The sequence below is a fragment of the Arabidopsis lyrata genome (assembly GCF_000004255.2).
Source record: "Arabidopsis lyrata subsp. lyrata unplaced genomic scaffold ARALYscaffold_3, whole genome shotgun sequence".
Taxonomy (NCBI): domain Eukaryota; kingdom Viridiplantae; phylum Streptophyta; class Magnoliopsida; order Brassicales; family Brassicaceae; genus Arabidopsis; species Arabidopsis lyrata.
This window is the reverse complement of record NW_003302553.1, coordinates 23,651,596-23,667,987: the sequence shown is the minus strand read 5'-3', so window position 1 is coordinate 23,667,987 and position 16,392 is coordinate 23,651,596. Positions and strand designations below refer to the sequence as shown.

Below are 16,392 nucleotides of genomic sequence, written 5' to 3'. Positions count from 1 at the left end.
AAATAACTAAAGAAAGGACAAAAATAAACTACTATGCAGTGTTCAAGAAAGCGCTAGGCGCTAAGCGGGCGGTGACCCAATGCCTAGCGCCTAGAACGCCTAATCGGGCCTAGGCGATTTTTTAGGCGGTTTAGACGTTTATAACATAAAATATTATAAATATGATATTATATATATAAAATATCTATATAAAACTAAAAATTATGAAATTATAAACAAAAATTAGATAAAACATTTATTTATATTTATATTAAATAATATATGAATATTTATAACTATATATATAAATAAACTCTAATTAAAATTGAAATAATACATTAAACAAGATCTGTGTAATTTTAGGCGGTCAAGGCGGTTATCTAGGCGTCGCATAAGAGCCTAGCGCCTAGTCGGGGCCTAGGCGACCGCCTAGACCGCTTTTTAGAACACTGCTACTATGTATGTGTGCGACTAATCCTAGACAAATTAACGGAATTGAAAGTACCGAATTAAAAATGGAACCAGAACAGATCCGAATATTCTTCTATACGTGCATATACAGTATAAATTTACACATCATTACTTTATAGCTTTTTTTTGCAAATGCATCACGCATGGTACCCTAATAGTGTCTCCATCATTTGACATTTGTTTTTCTTTGGTGAGTATTTGTCATTACTTTATGACTGCCAAATGAGTCATCAAATTCATTAACATTTGACTAATACTATATTTTATCGTTTTTTGTGGGCAAAGAAAATTATCAGTATTTTGAACATAATATTATAAAGTAAACTAAAATTGGAAACCTAACAAAAATATATTCGAAAAAACAATAATAAAAAAGAATGATAAAATTTGATGTGGCTGCTGGTGGCAGCAAATTGGCGGACCCCATCTTCCAGGTTACATTCTTGTCGTTTTCTAGCTTCCTAACACAGAGCTATAATCCCCTGCTCCAGAGAGCATAGTAATACCTACACCTCCGAGTAAAAATCAGCCACGTTTCCTTTATAGAGACACAAGTTGGTGTGACGCTGACAATAAAATAAATAAGTTTGATAAAACGTAGGAACCAAAAAAAAAAAAAAGCTGAAACGAGAAAAATTTCGATTCTATTACTCGTAAAAGCTTCTTTTGATTCTCTTTGACTCTGTTTTGTGGGTAGCTCCTGAAGAAGAAGAAGATGATGGTAGTGAACAGCTTTGATCTATGGCAAAAAGATGTTTTCTTCTCTGCAGCTGAAGAGGTTCAAAAATCTGCAGATATGTATGTTTTCTTGTAGCTTTTGATCTTAAGTAGCTTTTGATGTTGCATAAATGAAGAGATTGAGATGTTTTTTTGGATTATTAGAATGGAGTCTGCTTATAGATTGTGGGTTAGAGAGAAGAAAGATGAGATCTGTAAAGAACTTCAAGCAGCTTTAGGTACAGCTAAATGGCAGGTACTATAATGTTTCTTTAATCTCTTCAGGTTTAGTGTGTTCTTGTTCTTGTTCTTGAAAAGTTTTATGTTTTATATTTCTTTATGTTAATTTGAGTTCTGAAGCTGTGTGAATCAGTTGGAGGAGTTTGTGAAGGCGGTAAGATTGAGTCATAAACGGTGTGGGGATGATGATTCTACGTTGACACGGCATAAACAGTTTGTTACCGCTATTGAAAACCAGATTCATCGTGTAGAAACTTCTCTGCAAGAGGCTTATAGTGAGAATGGAAAAGAGCCTCTTCGTTGGGTTGATCTTAATGAAGAAGAGCGTGATGACTTGGCCATGTTTCTCTCTGGATCTTCTCGAATTTCAGAGAGTTTTAGTGGTGAGAGCAGCATTGAGTCGAGAGAGTCTACTAATAGTTCCCTAGTTGAAAATCTTCCAGGGAAGAACAGAATGGAAGTAAACTGTAAAAAAGAGACATTCAAGAAAGTGAAAGGTTGCGGTAATGGCTCTGAATGTGTTATAGATATTAAAGAAAGAGTAACACCGGGAAATGCAGATGCGAGGATTCGCCAAGAAGAGAAATCAGTTGGGATGAGAAGAATATGGAGTTCACCAAATTTCAATTCTTTGAGGATTATAGTTCCTGGTGGTGATAATGAAGAAGAAAAGGAGACATTGGTGGCACAAATCGAAGCGACGCCTAAAGTGAAAGGAACTAAGTCTGTATTGTGGATGCAGAGACTTCCTGATCATAGTCAGGTGAGTGAGTTTTCACTATTAGTTTATCTATAAGCTTTACTCATGTTAGCAGGAACTAGGAAGTAACATACTTGTTTAACGTTTTTCAGCTCTTTGACAAGACTGGTTGCTTCCAAAATCCGATACGCTTACCATTTAATCACCCGATCAAGCTCACTGTTTCCGTAATGCTAATGGTGTTTCTTCTATGTGAGTAACTTCACTTATTTTTCATAATGAATCAATAATTTGCTAAATATAGATTTCGCTCTTTAGCGTGTTAATGTTGCTAACGAGCATTGCTTTTCCCCGTGTTTAAACCGATGCAGTACCCTTTGTAGTGTATTCATCTTGAGAATTCAACCACGGTTCAAAACTGTCAAGAAGTTAAAGAGATCAGCTTTCACGTCTAATGGTTAGGATGCATAATCCCACAAGAACAAACATTAAAAAGCTTTTCCTTTCTGAAATGTAATTTACATGTATTTACTTTAACTTGTTGCTTTGGTTCTTTAGAGAACATATAGAAACATAGAAACTTGTGAGATTAAGTAAAGGGAGTAGATAACATCAAAGTACATGAAGCTATTCTCAAAACTTAAATTTGGGGAGACTGCATGCCATGTGTGTTTTAAATGTTGTATTTTTTTTCGTCTTTATTTATTTTTTGTTTACAAAAAAGATATTCAACCAATAATAAAAATTTATGCAGATGTTCATTTGAGATTTTATGTCTTTTGGTTGGTTGAATTTGTTTGTCGGTAAAAAATTCTTAAACTAAAATAGCAGGGGACAAAAAATGTACACCAGAGTGGTAATCCTGATTGGGACATCATGATACAGGTAGCTTATAGAAACTGATATTTCATAGATTATAAGACTGAGAATTACAAGACCTTGAGGATTTGTTAATGGAGCTCCTCCCACTCCCCTATAGATTCCTCACAAAATACTCCATCAACTCTCCCCAAATCTCTCAGACATTATATATAGAAATAGACCAAACCAAGAATGCTAAACCAGAGCTAAACCAACCAAATAATAACTTGGTTAAGCTGAAACTTAAGTAGATATTATTTATGCTATTAACTGCTTCTATCACATCACTCTAGCGATGATCGCAAGCACTGGTAATCATCAACAAGATATCATCAAACCTTGTTTATAGATTTCAGATTTTAATCTATCTATGGTGGAAAGAAATGAATGCGACGGAGGGGTTATTCAACAACTTCTTAGACTGTATGCCAAATTTATAAGCTGCAGAATAGGACACATCACTTAACTATGCCTCTCGACCACGGCTTCACGAGCTACTGCAACTGTGGTTTGGGGTCACTCAATCGTCAAGGGTTCGAGCCTGAATGTTTTATTGTTTTTCTTTTATATATTGCCGTCAACGTCTAAGCAGTTTATAGATTTGCTGCTATAGCTTAGTAGGTTACTTTTTAAACGATTTTGTATATTTTTTTTTAACATGATCAATCAATTACACATTAAAAAATAGCAGAATGGTGAGAGATTCATCCGTTAAAAACGAATCCTTGCATCATCATATACCTAGATGCTTAAAAAAAGATTTGCAGTCATTGTATAAAACTAGTACAAACATAATTAAAATGTCAAAAATACTTGCAAGTATATAGCTTCACTAATAGCATATATTAAAATTTACTGTATAAACTTGAACAATCATAATTAAAATAATTTATCAAATTATAATTTTAGAATTGTTTGTTTTGTTCCTAAAAATAATCTAAATGGAACTTTTCTTCTAAGGATGCTTGCAAATCTTTTTAATGCATGTAGATTGCTGTAAAAAAAAAATGCATGTAGATATGATACATTCACCAGTCACAATTATTTTTGCGTATTTGATATGTCATATTATTATTTTTGTAACACCTATTAAACGTGGAGTCATTGTTGAAAGTGGTTTACATTTTTTTTCTAATGGCACGTATACTCGATAAATGAAGAATAATTTCACAAAAACCCAATGTCTTATTAATCACAAAGAGGGCGATGCCAAGCAGCCCCAACTCAAAGGGATAGGGACGAGGTGCGATGGTTTGGAATTTTTTTTTTATATAGGAAAATTTACATATAAAAAGGCCTAAATATTTTTTAAAATTATCATTAATATGAAACTTATACTTCAAAAGGTCATTTTTATATTAAAAAATTTATTAAAAAAAAAGTTTTAAAACAACAATTTTTATTATGAAAAACATCAAAAAAATTTTAAAATAGTAAAAATATAAATATTTTATGTTAACAAGCCAAAAAAATTTGTTAATCCTAAAGCTCCTAAATATATTGGATCGGGGCTGATATCATGTCTCTCAAGTTTAATCAACTTAAGAAAAAAAGATGAAACAAAAGCAAAGATTATGAGTCTATGAATATAAGGTTTATTCAACCCCTCATTTTAGATTTGATTCATTACATAATATACTTGAACTCGCATAGTTAGAATTAATGAATAAATTTTTAATCACTTAAATTTACATCTAGTAATAGTTTCCAAATCTATCATAGTGCTTTTGATCCAATTTCACATACAAGTAGATCTTGTGTGACTCACAAACATTTTTACCACTCAACAACATCTAGAAGATCATTTTACATTTTTACTCCATCGAAACTTAAGATATGGACAACCCTAAATTTTAGATTTATCACACAGAGTTGAATTTGTTGATGTCAAAATTTAATTGAATACTAAAACTTACAGTTACATATGAAAATAATGGAGAGGAATGTGTATTTTTATTCATCATAATTATTTTTCGAAATGTAGACATGTGTTTTTTTTTTTTTTTTTTTGAAATGTTAAATTTATTAATCAACAAAAAAAAATATTTACAAAAGTTTGGGAAAACTAGAAAAGATTAGACTGGAAAATTGAGAAATGTTTGAAAAAACAAAAAAAGAAAGCATAAACCACTCCTTTTATGATGGTGACCTTCGTAGTGAAGACCATCGAGAGAGGAGCTGTTCGTACTTACTTCCTGGTTTGTACTTGAGACTGAGGATGCGGTCGGTAATGTCTTTCTCGATGGAGCATGTGAGCTGGTGGTAGTGGTGTATGTGGTCAACTTTGTGTATGCGACCATTCCGTTCTCTCCACACATGGTATATGGTTGTTTGGAAAATCATACGGATGAGAGCGACATCATTTACCGGAGAGGTTCGGGAGATGATGGCCTGTAGCGTGTTATTCCAATCCGGAGTTGTATGCCTTCGAAGAAGAGGAGTACAAAGAGCCGACCAAACACAGAACGTATACGGACAAGCAAAGAAAATGTGGTCTCTAGACTCATCACGTTCTCCACAAAAGGGGCATGACTGCTCTTGTCCCCAACGACGCATTCGCTGACCCGTAGAGAGCCTATCTTTGATAGCCAGCCAAGCGATAAATGAGTAGCGCGGTACCGCTTGTGGGAACCAAACTATTTGAGACCATGTAACTTTTGGTGAAGAAGTACGAATGATGTTCCAGGTGCATTTGGAGGAGAAACAAGGCAAGAACTCACCTTCTTTATGTTTCCAGAGAAATTTATCTTTCCCGGACAGCGGAGATGGAGGAGAGATGGCATTGATTCGTTCAGTGATTCCTCTGTAAACCTGCCCACGAGCTCGACGGATGTTCCAACTTTCATTTTGTATAACATCCGCAACAAAGGCGTACTTGTCGATACCAAGTTGTAGTGGTCCCAAGTCACCTGTTTCATCAATAAGTCGCCCCACCCCTGTCCAATTATCCCACCAGAACATTGTTGACTGTCCATTGTTTAGCTCAACTCGCATAAGTGAGGCTGCGAGGGACCTCATCTTAAGGAGTTTCCGCCATATCCATGATCCGACACTACTCTCACGAATACTCCAAAAAGAAGCGTTGGGAAACAGATTACGACGACACCATGCTACCCCGGATTGTGTGAAAAGTCTCCAAATAAGGCTGAGTGCAAAAACACGTGACGAGTCTCGCATCCTTATAATACCCAATCCTCCCTCATCCTTAGGCTTGCACACTTCCTCCCAAGCAACCTTTGTTTTTGTGTGATCTGTGGGAGAACCTGTCAAATACTATAGAATAGAACCTTAAGAAAGCATTGCACACACTGCCGATGATCTCAAAACAGCGCTTTGGGAGTCGGAAGACAGAACACCAAAAGTTTGTAATACTCGCGATGACAGATTGTATAAGTTGTAAGCGACCAGCAAAAGAGAGACGCTTACATGACCACAATAGTAACCGTGACCTGATTCGATCCACAAGAGGTTCATAATCTTGGCGTGTCATTGTCTTTGTTGTGAGAGGAAGACCAAGGTACCGAATTGGTAGTGTGTCGAGAGGCAGCCCCAACACACCCGCTTCAGCTATAATAATCCCACTCGTGTTTCTCCCCGCGGTGTAGATTGATGATTTAGATGCGTTAATAAATAGCCCTGAGATTTTCCCAAAATCATCAAGCACTGACATTATACCCTGAAGAGAACTTGCTACACCATCCGTAAACACCAATATATCGTCAGCAAAACTAAGGTGTAGTGTAAGTCCCATGTTTTTGCAGCGGGGGTGGTAGCCAAAACGACCCATTTGAGCAGCCTTGTTCAAGAGACAAGAGAGTACATTATTCACAATGACATAGAGATAAGGTGAAAGCGAACAACCTTGTCGTAGGCCACGGGAGCTTGTGAAAAAACCTTCGAGTTCACCATTCACCGCCACTGAGAAAGATGCCGTCGATAAACAGACATGTATCCAATGGATAAATTGGTCGGGTAGCTGCAGAGTTCGGAGAACTGAAGAGATGAAAGACCCATTCAACCGTATCAAACGCTTTGGAGATGTCAAGCTTGATGACACTACTAGGCGCTATAGTCGTTTTGTGGTAGTCTTTAACAAGTTCTGAAGCAAGCAAGACATTTTCCAGGAGTAACCGATCTTTAATGAACGCAGTTTGGTTAGGTTCGATGAGTTCCGGGAGCAGCTCCTTTAACCGGTTGGCAAGTAATTTGGAGACAACCTTATACAGCATATTACAACAAGCAATGGGGCGGTAATCTTTCATTGTTTCCGGGTCTGTTCTCTTTGGGATCAACGAGAGAATGGTGGCGTTGACTCCTCGTGGCATGAAACCATAAATAAAAAAAGATTGAACCGCTGTTGTAAAATCAATCTTTACCAATGATAGGCCATGCTGACTTGTAGAACTCCACTGGATATCCATCTGGCCCCGGAGCCTTATTTGATGGCATAGAAAATAAAACACCTTTGATCTCATCTGGTGTAATGTCACGAACTAATGATGCAGCAGTGCTTTCCGGACATCGATACTCTAACACCCCTGCTAGGTAATGTTCTGATACCACCTCGATATTATCTGGCCTTGCTTGGAGAAACTGTTGGAAGTGAGCTGCAGCTTCTTTCTTTATTTCTGCAAACTCTGTTATAACCGCTCCGTTTGTAGAAAGAAGTCTCTTGATTGAAATTTTTGACGCACGGGCCTGAGTTGTTTGATGAAACAATGACGTGTTGTGATCACCATGCTGCATCCAATTCAGTCTTGATTTTTGCCAGTAGAACTTCTCCTCAATACCAGCAAGAGAAGCTGCAGAGACCGCAGCAAAAGATTCCGGGTTTGGTGCTAGTAATGCTGTGTTTTGACAAGCACACAATTCATCGAATGCCTCCTTTGTCTTTTTTGGGATATCACCATACTTTTCTCTATTTAAAGCACGAAGACTGAACTTCAATTTCTTTAATTTACGATGGAAAAGAAGTAGTGCAGACCTAGATAGAGTAGAAGAGAGGCTCAAACTCATCCCACACTTGCTGAACGGTAGAAGAAAACTGAGGTAGTTAAAAAAACTTGAACGGGTGACGGGTAGTTGATGTAGAGTTATATAGTTGGACACTACAGCGGCAGTGGTCAGAAATACCACACGTCTCAAAGCTTGCAAAGGAGAGTGGGAAACGCTGCCCCCACACATCATTTACCAAAGCTCGATCTAGCTTTTTCCCAATGGGGTTCTCCTCTTGATTGTTCCACCAAGTGAACCTCGGACCAACATATGCCAAGTCAGGCAATTCACAATCAGAGACAAGGGATTGAAAACTTTGCATTCCCTAAGAACGTGCCGAGATAGTTCCCTGAGAGTGCTCCGATGAAGCAAGAGTCTCATTAAAATCTCCCATGATTATCCATGGCATCAACCCTTGTACAAAGAGATTGTTATTGTGCTTTATCTCCTCCCACAATAGAAGCTTGTCACCTAAATTCATCTATCTCAAGGAATAACAAAAATACTATTTGTCTTCATCAAAATTGAAGAGTCATAAGGTGAAACTATTATTAAAATTTACTTTTAGAATTAAATAATAGAGAAATTATGTAAAGTAGACACTTTTTAAACAAATAATTTGCAAAGTAGATAGTGTTTCTAGAAATTAGAAGAATAGACACTTTTCTCTTTCCTCTCTAATACAACTTTCTCTCTAATAAAGATTTTAGTAAATGACTTATATATCCTTTGTTGTTTTGTTATGTAGCAAGATAAAGACAAACCTATTATTTTTCTCTTTCTTTTTTTAACTTAAATTTAAATACTTTTATTTTGTTTTGTTTTGTTAAAAATTCTTCATAAAAAATTATTACATAAACATATTAATCTTTAAAAATTTTAAGTGAATCTAAAAAGTTCAATTTTGCTATATTTTACATTTTTTAATTTAATCTCAATCCGTCGGTGTACACAATAATGTAAAAAATGGTGTACAAATTGTAGTGTATGACGATAATATAAAAATTAATGTATATTATTAATGTAAAAGTGGTATACAATATGTAAACATTATACAAGGTGGTGTACAAACGACAATTGATAGAGGTGTACACGTACATAATACGATGGTGTACGGAGATTATGTAAAATATGGTGTACATAAAACGATGAGATAGTATGTCGCACCATATACCACCTCGTGTGTAGTCTACAATATCGTACACCCACCTATTTTGTACTTGTACACCACATACAAAGAAAGAACCATTTTTGTCAAGTGATAATGTATAAAACAATATTTACACAATAGAGTACGAGATTGGTGTACAGGAGATTGTACAAACGTTAGTGTACACTACCTAGAAATGTACAAACATTATTTCAATTTAATGGTATACACCATCATATTCATTGGTGTACATGATGGTGTACACTATTATATTTAGTATAACTTATGGTTTATATTACAATCGTGTTTGTATTAATATTATGAACAATAATTACTTTAATTTACAAATATAAGACAAATCGATGTACTTAATGACTTGGTGTACAAGTTAGTATACAAAACTATGTTTAAAATGCTGGTGTACGAGATTGGTAGCAGAATATATACGAGTCATATTTTTTTTTTTTAAGATTCTTTTTAAAAAAAGAAAACCAAAAAGATTAAGAAAAAAAAATAATGATATAATATAATTTGATCCAATAATATCAAAAAATTTGAACCCACACAAAAAGCTAACTCACAAAAGACAAGGGGTAAAGTGGTATTTGACTCTTTTCTTGTCTTTTAGTCTATTACACACCACTTCTATCTCACAAAAGAAATAAAAAGTGTCTATTTCACAAATTTCTAAAAAAACTACTTATTTCTCAAATTACTTTTATGAAAGTGTCTACTTTGCTAAAAAGCCCATAATAATATAAAAATCTCTGTTATGATAAGATTTACATTTTCTCTATAATCCAAATGTTTTATACATTAAAGACACAAGTTTTTAAGATAAACTTTTTCATATTGAAATAATAGTATGGTTTTAATACTTTTAAGAGATTATTATACCTAAAAGAAAAACTCAGGAATGGAATTTCAAATAAAATACTCAAATAAACTAGTGTATACTATTTGAAATTAGTATTAATACTTCAATTGTGTTCACAGTTATATCCATTTAATTATTTATAAATAAATTTTTAATTAAAAAATAGAATGAAAAGATAAGAGTTTTTAACAGAGTTTTCTAGCACTTTTAATTCATTACTTCTCTCTATTTACCATAAGCACAATTCTCATCTAATTGTCAAACCTTGATCTTCAATTCATATTGAAACTAAACCAATTTCTTTTAAACTATTTGTTTAACACAGTTCTGAACAAACATTATATTTTGCCACCATATCATTTTTGCAAGGAAATTTCCTCAATATGATTATCTACCTAAATGATACTATATTTTAACATATATACAGATTAACTAACGTTACGTTTTGATTCTGTAGTTTATGGAAGAATCCTTATTAGTATTCTTCCTAAACTATCTTCTCTGTTTTATCTCATACTCAAAAACCTTTTTTTTTTGTAAATCTCACTTTCTTCTTCTCTTTCACTGGAGGCTGTGAATATTCTGATTTCTGACTAGGCTCTCTACAATTCTCTCTCATGGCTTCTTCTTTTGACGGTAATTCTCTTTTTGGGATAGTTTTTAGAATTTTTGTGCTTGCGTTTTAAGATGAAGCCTTAGACTTGTTAGAGTTTTTTTTTTTTTTTTTTTTTTTTCAATTCTTGATGATCGACATAGTGATGCTTTTACTCATAATTTACTAGTGATTTTTTAATTATCGTGTTCTTTTTATTACTTTTCAAGAGCTCATCATTGGTTGATGAATGCTAATTCTATTTGTGGGTTATTTTACTTCATGCAGGAGCTGCAAGTAACTCAAATTTGAGTGATGATAAAAAGAAAGGAAGGAAAAACCCTAAGCCTCGTCATTTAAGTTCCTATGGGAAGCCTAATAATACCTCACCAGTTCAACCTTCAGGTAAAAACATATTTCACGCAAGTTTTTTTCCATTTACACTATTTTTCAGATTCTCACACATTGCAACAATTTTTCTTTAGAAACAGAAACCAAGAGCGAAGGCAAAAGAGTTTGCTTCAAAACCGATGCTGACGTAAGACAGATGAAGCAAAACACTTCTTCTTCTAGAGAAAATCAGTTGATCATAAAAGAAACTGTCATGGAGAATTTGCCCACTGTCACAACTCAATTTAGGTCAGACCAAATCAATGACCGTCAAGTTAAACCTGAGAAGTCGAAGAAGAATGCGGAAAGTTATTGTTTAGGGTTTGAGCAATGTGTGAAGATCATAAGACAGCTTGAGTGTTCAGGTAATGTTGAGAGCAGTTTTAGACAAAAGTTTTTGACTTGGTTTAGCCTAAGAGCGACAGCTCAGGAGATCAATACTGTCAAGACATTCATACATGCTTTCAAGGATGATTCAACGGCTCTGGCTGAACAGCTCGTTGACACATTCTCTGATTGCATATGGAGAAAGGGTCCTGCGATTGGCGATGGCGATGGAGGTGGCAGTAACGGTATCTCATGTAAGAAGCCGCGACATTGATCTAGAGGAGATTATGTAAACATTGTTTCAAGTTTAAGTCTTTTTCTTTCTTTGGGATCACGTAGAAAGAATTCAACTTCTTTTTTTTTATCTTCATTAGACTTTATAGCATTATTCGAACATTTTCACGGGCATCAGAATTTGGTGATTGATATGGATTTTCTCTTTTTCTAGTGTGATCTATTCTTTTCCACCCTCGATTATTGAAGATTGATATCTTAGCATTTAGCAATCTCTTGAAAATTGCTTGTAACGAAGGAGTTGCAAGGAAAGACAATCCTCGCAAATCAGTCTCTCAAACTTAAACTTAAAAAACTCACAAAGCGAAAAACAAATTAAAGTAGCAAATCCTTCGCGAATTTTGATTAGTAAATCCCTTGCAAATATTGTGATGGACTTGCGAACTTTTTTTACATAATTTCTTTTTTTTAATAAGTAGGTGATGTCCGCGCAAATGCGCGGAGATAATTTTGTGGCAAAGGTAAAATCATGAGAGATTAGAGAATGTTTAGGGTTTAGGGTAAGAAAATATGGGAAATGATGACAAAAAAAAACCGTGATATTATAAATGCTAAACAAATAAGACACTAATCATTTTTTAAAAAAATTGCAAGACAATAAGACATCAACGAACGTCATTACTCCATAGCATTCTCTTTGCGTGTGACGATATGTACTTGATCGTTTTCCGATTTAGAACACAAGAAACAATTAACGTTCAATCGCCAACTTTAGAGTTTTGATTGTGAATGGAAAAAAACAAAAAATAATTACCAACAAAGCATCTCGTCGGTAATACTGACTATTTATTGTCAAACTCATCAATCAGCAAATGATTTATACGTTTATCAAGTTTTTTTTCATCGGATTGCAGAAAAACGTCAATTTTGTATCTCTTGTTTTGCTATCATGGTTATAGCAACACTCATCAATGAGCAAATAATTTTTACGTTTATCAAGAGCTCTTTCATTACGTTGCAGAAACCCATCAATTTTTTTTTTATATCATGGTTATAGTCAAACTCATCAATAAGCAAATGATATATACGGTTATCAAAAACATTTTTATAACGATGTAGAAAACCGTCAATTTTACCTATTTTTTCATTATAATGGTTATAGCAAAACTCTTCAATTAGCAAATAATTTATACATTTATCAAGAGCTCTTTCATCTAACAGGAGAAAACCTTCGATTTTGATCTTTTTTTTTTTGTTATCCTGGTTATAGCCAAACTCATCATCAACAAATGATTTCTACGTTTATCAAGAGCTTTTTCATGAGGCTGCATAAAACTATCATTTTTACTCTTTTTGTTGCAGAAAACTGACAATTTTACCCATTTTCCGTTATAATGGTTATAGCAAAACTCTTCAATTAGCAAATGATTTATACATTTACCAAGAGCTCTTTCATCAAATAAAAGAAAATCGTCAATTTTGCTCTTTTTTTTTGTTATCGTGGTTATAGCCAAATTCACCATCAACAAATGATTTCTACTTTTATCAAGAGCTTTTTCATGAGTCTGCATAAAACCATCATTTTTGCTCTTCTTGTTTTTTTTAACATGGTTATAAACTCATACATCAGAAAATAATTTCTACGTTTATCAACAGGTGTTTTATTAGGCTGTAAAAAAACTGTTAGTTTCGCTCGTTTTTTTGTTATCATGGTTATAACTTATCTCATCAAGCAGCAAATGATTTCTACGTTTAGCAAGAGCTCTTTCATCATGCTGCAAAAACTTATCAATTTTGCTTATTTTTTTGTTATAATAGTTATAACAAAACTTTTTAATCAGCAAACGATTTCCACGTTTATCAAGAACTTTTTCATGAGACTACATAAAACCGTCAAATCTTCTCCTCTTTTTTTGTTATCATGGTTATAGCCACACTCATCAATCAGCAAACCCATCAATTTTTTTTAATATCATGGTTATAGCTAAACTCATCAATAAGCAAATGATATTTACGGTTATCAAAGGCATTTTTATAAAGATGTAGAAAACCGTCAATTTTACCCATTTTTCCATTATAATGGTTATAGCAAAACTCTTCAATTAGCAAAAAATTTATACATTTATCAAGAGCTCTTTCATCAGACAGGAGAAAACCGTCAATTTTGATATCTTGTTTTTTGTTATCCTGGTTATAGCCAAACTCATCATCAACAAATGATTTCTATGTTTATCAAAAGCTTTTTTATGAGGCTGCATAAAACCATTATTTTTGCTCTTCTTGTTTTTTTAACATGGTTATAAACTCATAAATCAGAAAATAATTTCTACGTTTATCAACAGATGTTTCATTAGGCTGTAAAAAATTTGTTAGTTTCGCTCATTTTTTTTGTTATCATGGTTATAGCATATCTCATCAAGCAGCAAATGGTTTCTACGTTTATCAAGATCTCTTTCATCATGCTATAGAAACTTATCAATTTTGCTCATTTTACGTTATAATGGTTATAGCAAAACTTTTCAATCAGCAAACCATTTATACGTTTATCAAGAGCTTTTTCATGAGACTACAGAAAACCGTCAAATCTGGTTCTCTTGTTTTGTTATCATGGTTGTAGCTACACTCATCAATCATCAAATAATATTTACGTTTATCAACAGCTCTTTCATTACATTGCAGAAACCCATCAACTTCTTTTTTATTTTTTTTATCATGGTTATAACCAAACTCATCAATCAGCAAATGATATTTACGGTTATCAAGGACATTTTTATAAAGTTGCAGAAATTTGTCAATTTTACCCATTTTTCGTTATAATGGTTATAGAAAACGCTTCAATTAGCAAATGATTTATACATTACTAAGAGCTCTTTCATCAAACAGAAGAAAATCGTCAATTTTGCTCTCTTTTTTTGTTATCCCGGTGATAGCCAAACTCACCATCAACAAATGATTTCTACGTTTATCAAGAACTTTTTCATGAAGCTGCATAAAATCACATTTTTGCTCTCCTTGTTTTTTTTTTTTTTATCATGGTTATAAACTCATAAATCAGAAAATAATTTTTACGTTTATCAGGAGGTGATACATTAGGCTGTAAAAAAATCGTTAGTTTCACTCATTTTTTTGTTATCATGGTTATAGCATATCTCATCAAACAGCAAATGATTTCTACGTTTATCAACAGCTCTTTTATCATGTTGTAGAAACTTATCAATTTTGCTCATTTTTTCGTTATAATGGTTATAGCAAAACTTTTCAATCAGCAAACGATTTCTACGTTTATCAAGAGCTCTTTCATGAGACTAAGGAAAACCATCAAATCTTCTCCTCTTTTTTTGTTATCATGGTTATAGCCAAACTCATAATTAACAAATGATTTCTACGTTTGTCAATAGTTTTTTCTTGAGGCTGCAAAAACCGTCAATTTTGCTTCTTTTTTTGTTATAATTATTATAGCCAAACTCATCAATCAGCAAATAATTTATAAGTATATTAAGATCTCTTTCATTAGACTATAGAAAACCGTCAATTCTACTTCTCTAGTTTTGTTATCATGGTTATAGCCAAACACATCAATCAGCAAATAATTTTTACGTTTATCAAATTCTTTTTCATGAGCTTGTAGAAAACCGTCAATTTTGTTCATTGTTTTTTGTTTTTATTGTTATAGCCAAACTCGTCAATCCGCAAATGATTTCTATTTATCAAGTTCTTTTTCATCGGAGCCGTCAATTCTAGTTCTCTTGTTTTGTTATCATGGTTATAGCCACACTCATCAATCATCAAATAATATTTACGTTTATCAAAAGCTCTTTCATTACATTGTAGAAACCCATCAATTGTTTTTTTTTTTTTTTTTTTATCATGGTTATAACCAAACTCATCAATCAGCAAATGATATTTACGGTTATCAAGGACATTTTTATAGAGTTGTAGAAAACTGTCAATTTTACCAATTTTCCGTTATAATGGTTATAACAAAACTCTTCAATTAGCAAATGATTTATACATTTACCAAGAGCTCTTTCATCAAACAAAAGAAAATCTTCAATTTTTCTCTTTTTTTTTTATCCCGAATAAAGCCAAACTCACCATCAACAAATGATTTCTACGTTTATCAAGAACTTTTTCATGAGGCTGCATAAAACCACATTTTTGCTCTTCTTGTTTTTTTTATCATGGTTATAAACTCATAAATAAGAAAATAATTTTTACGTTTATCAACAGGTGTTTTATTAGGCTGTAAAAAAATCGTTAGTTTCACTCATTTTTTTGTTATCATGGTTATATCATATCTCATCAAACAGCAAATGTTTTCTACGTTTATCAAGAGCTCTTTTATCATGTTGTAGAAACTTATCAATTTTGCTCATTTTTCGTTATAATGGTTATAGCAAAACGTTTCAATCAGCAAACGATTTCTACGTTTATCAAGAGCTCTTTCATGAGACTACGGAAAAATAATCAAATCTTCTCCTCTTTTTTTGTTATCATGGTTATAGCCAAACTCATAATTAGCAAATGATTTCTACGTTTGTCAATAATTTTTTCGTGAGGCTGCAGAAACTGTCAATTTTGCTCATTTTTTGTTATTATTGTTGTGGCCAAACGCATCAATCAGCAAATGATTTCTAGGTTTATTAAGATCTCTTTCATTAGATTATAGAAAACCGTCAATTCTAGTTCTCTTGTTTTGTTATCATGGTTATAGCCAAACACATCAATCAGCAAATAATTTTTACGTTTATCAAATTCTTTTTCATGAGCTTGTAGAAAACCGTTAATTTTGTCCATTGTTTTTTGTTTTTTATTGTTATAGCCAAACTCGTTAATCCGCAAATAATTTCTATTTATCA

The 16,392-nt window shown here is 33.2% G+C and overlaps 2 protein-coding genes across 2 annotated transcripts; both read left to right on the top strand.

The window, feature by feature from the left end:
- Positions 1-742: 742 nt before the first annotated feature.
- On the top strand, positions 743-2,808 carry LOC9322324. Its single transcript, XM_021033284.1, has 5 exons — positions 743-1,248; positions 1,333-1,423; positions 1,541-2,170; positions 2,260-2,359; positions 2,479-2,808. Exons 1-5 carry the CDS (start codon positions 1,166-1,168, stop codon positions 2,502-2,504), a joined length of 930 nt encoding a protein of 309 aa, XP_020888943.1. The 5' UTR covers positions 743-1,165; the 3' UTR covers positions 2,505-2,808.
- Positions 2,809-10,845: 8,037 nt separating this feature from the next.
- LOC9320255 (VIN3-like protein 2) lies at positions 10,846-11,799 on the top strand (the record flags this gene model as incomplete). The annotated part of the gene is made up of 2 exons (XM_021032181.1): positions 10,846-10,987; positions 11,068-11,799. Coding segments are annotated over 2 exons (648 nt in total), but the record flags the coding sequence as incomplete, so codon positions are not given.
- Positions 11,800-16,392: the final 4,593 nt, after the last annotated feature.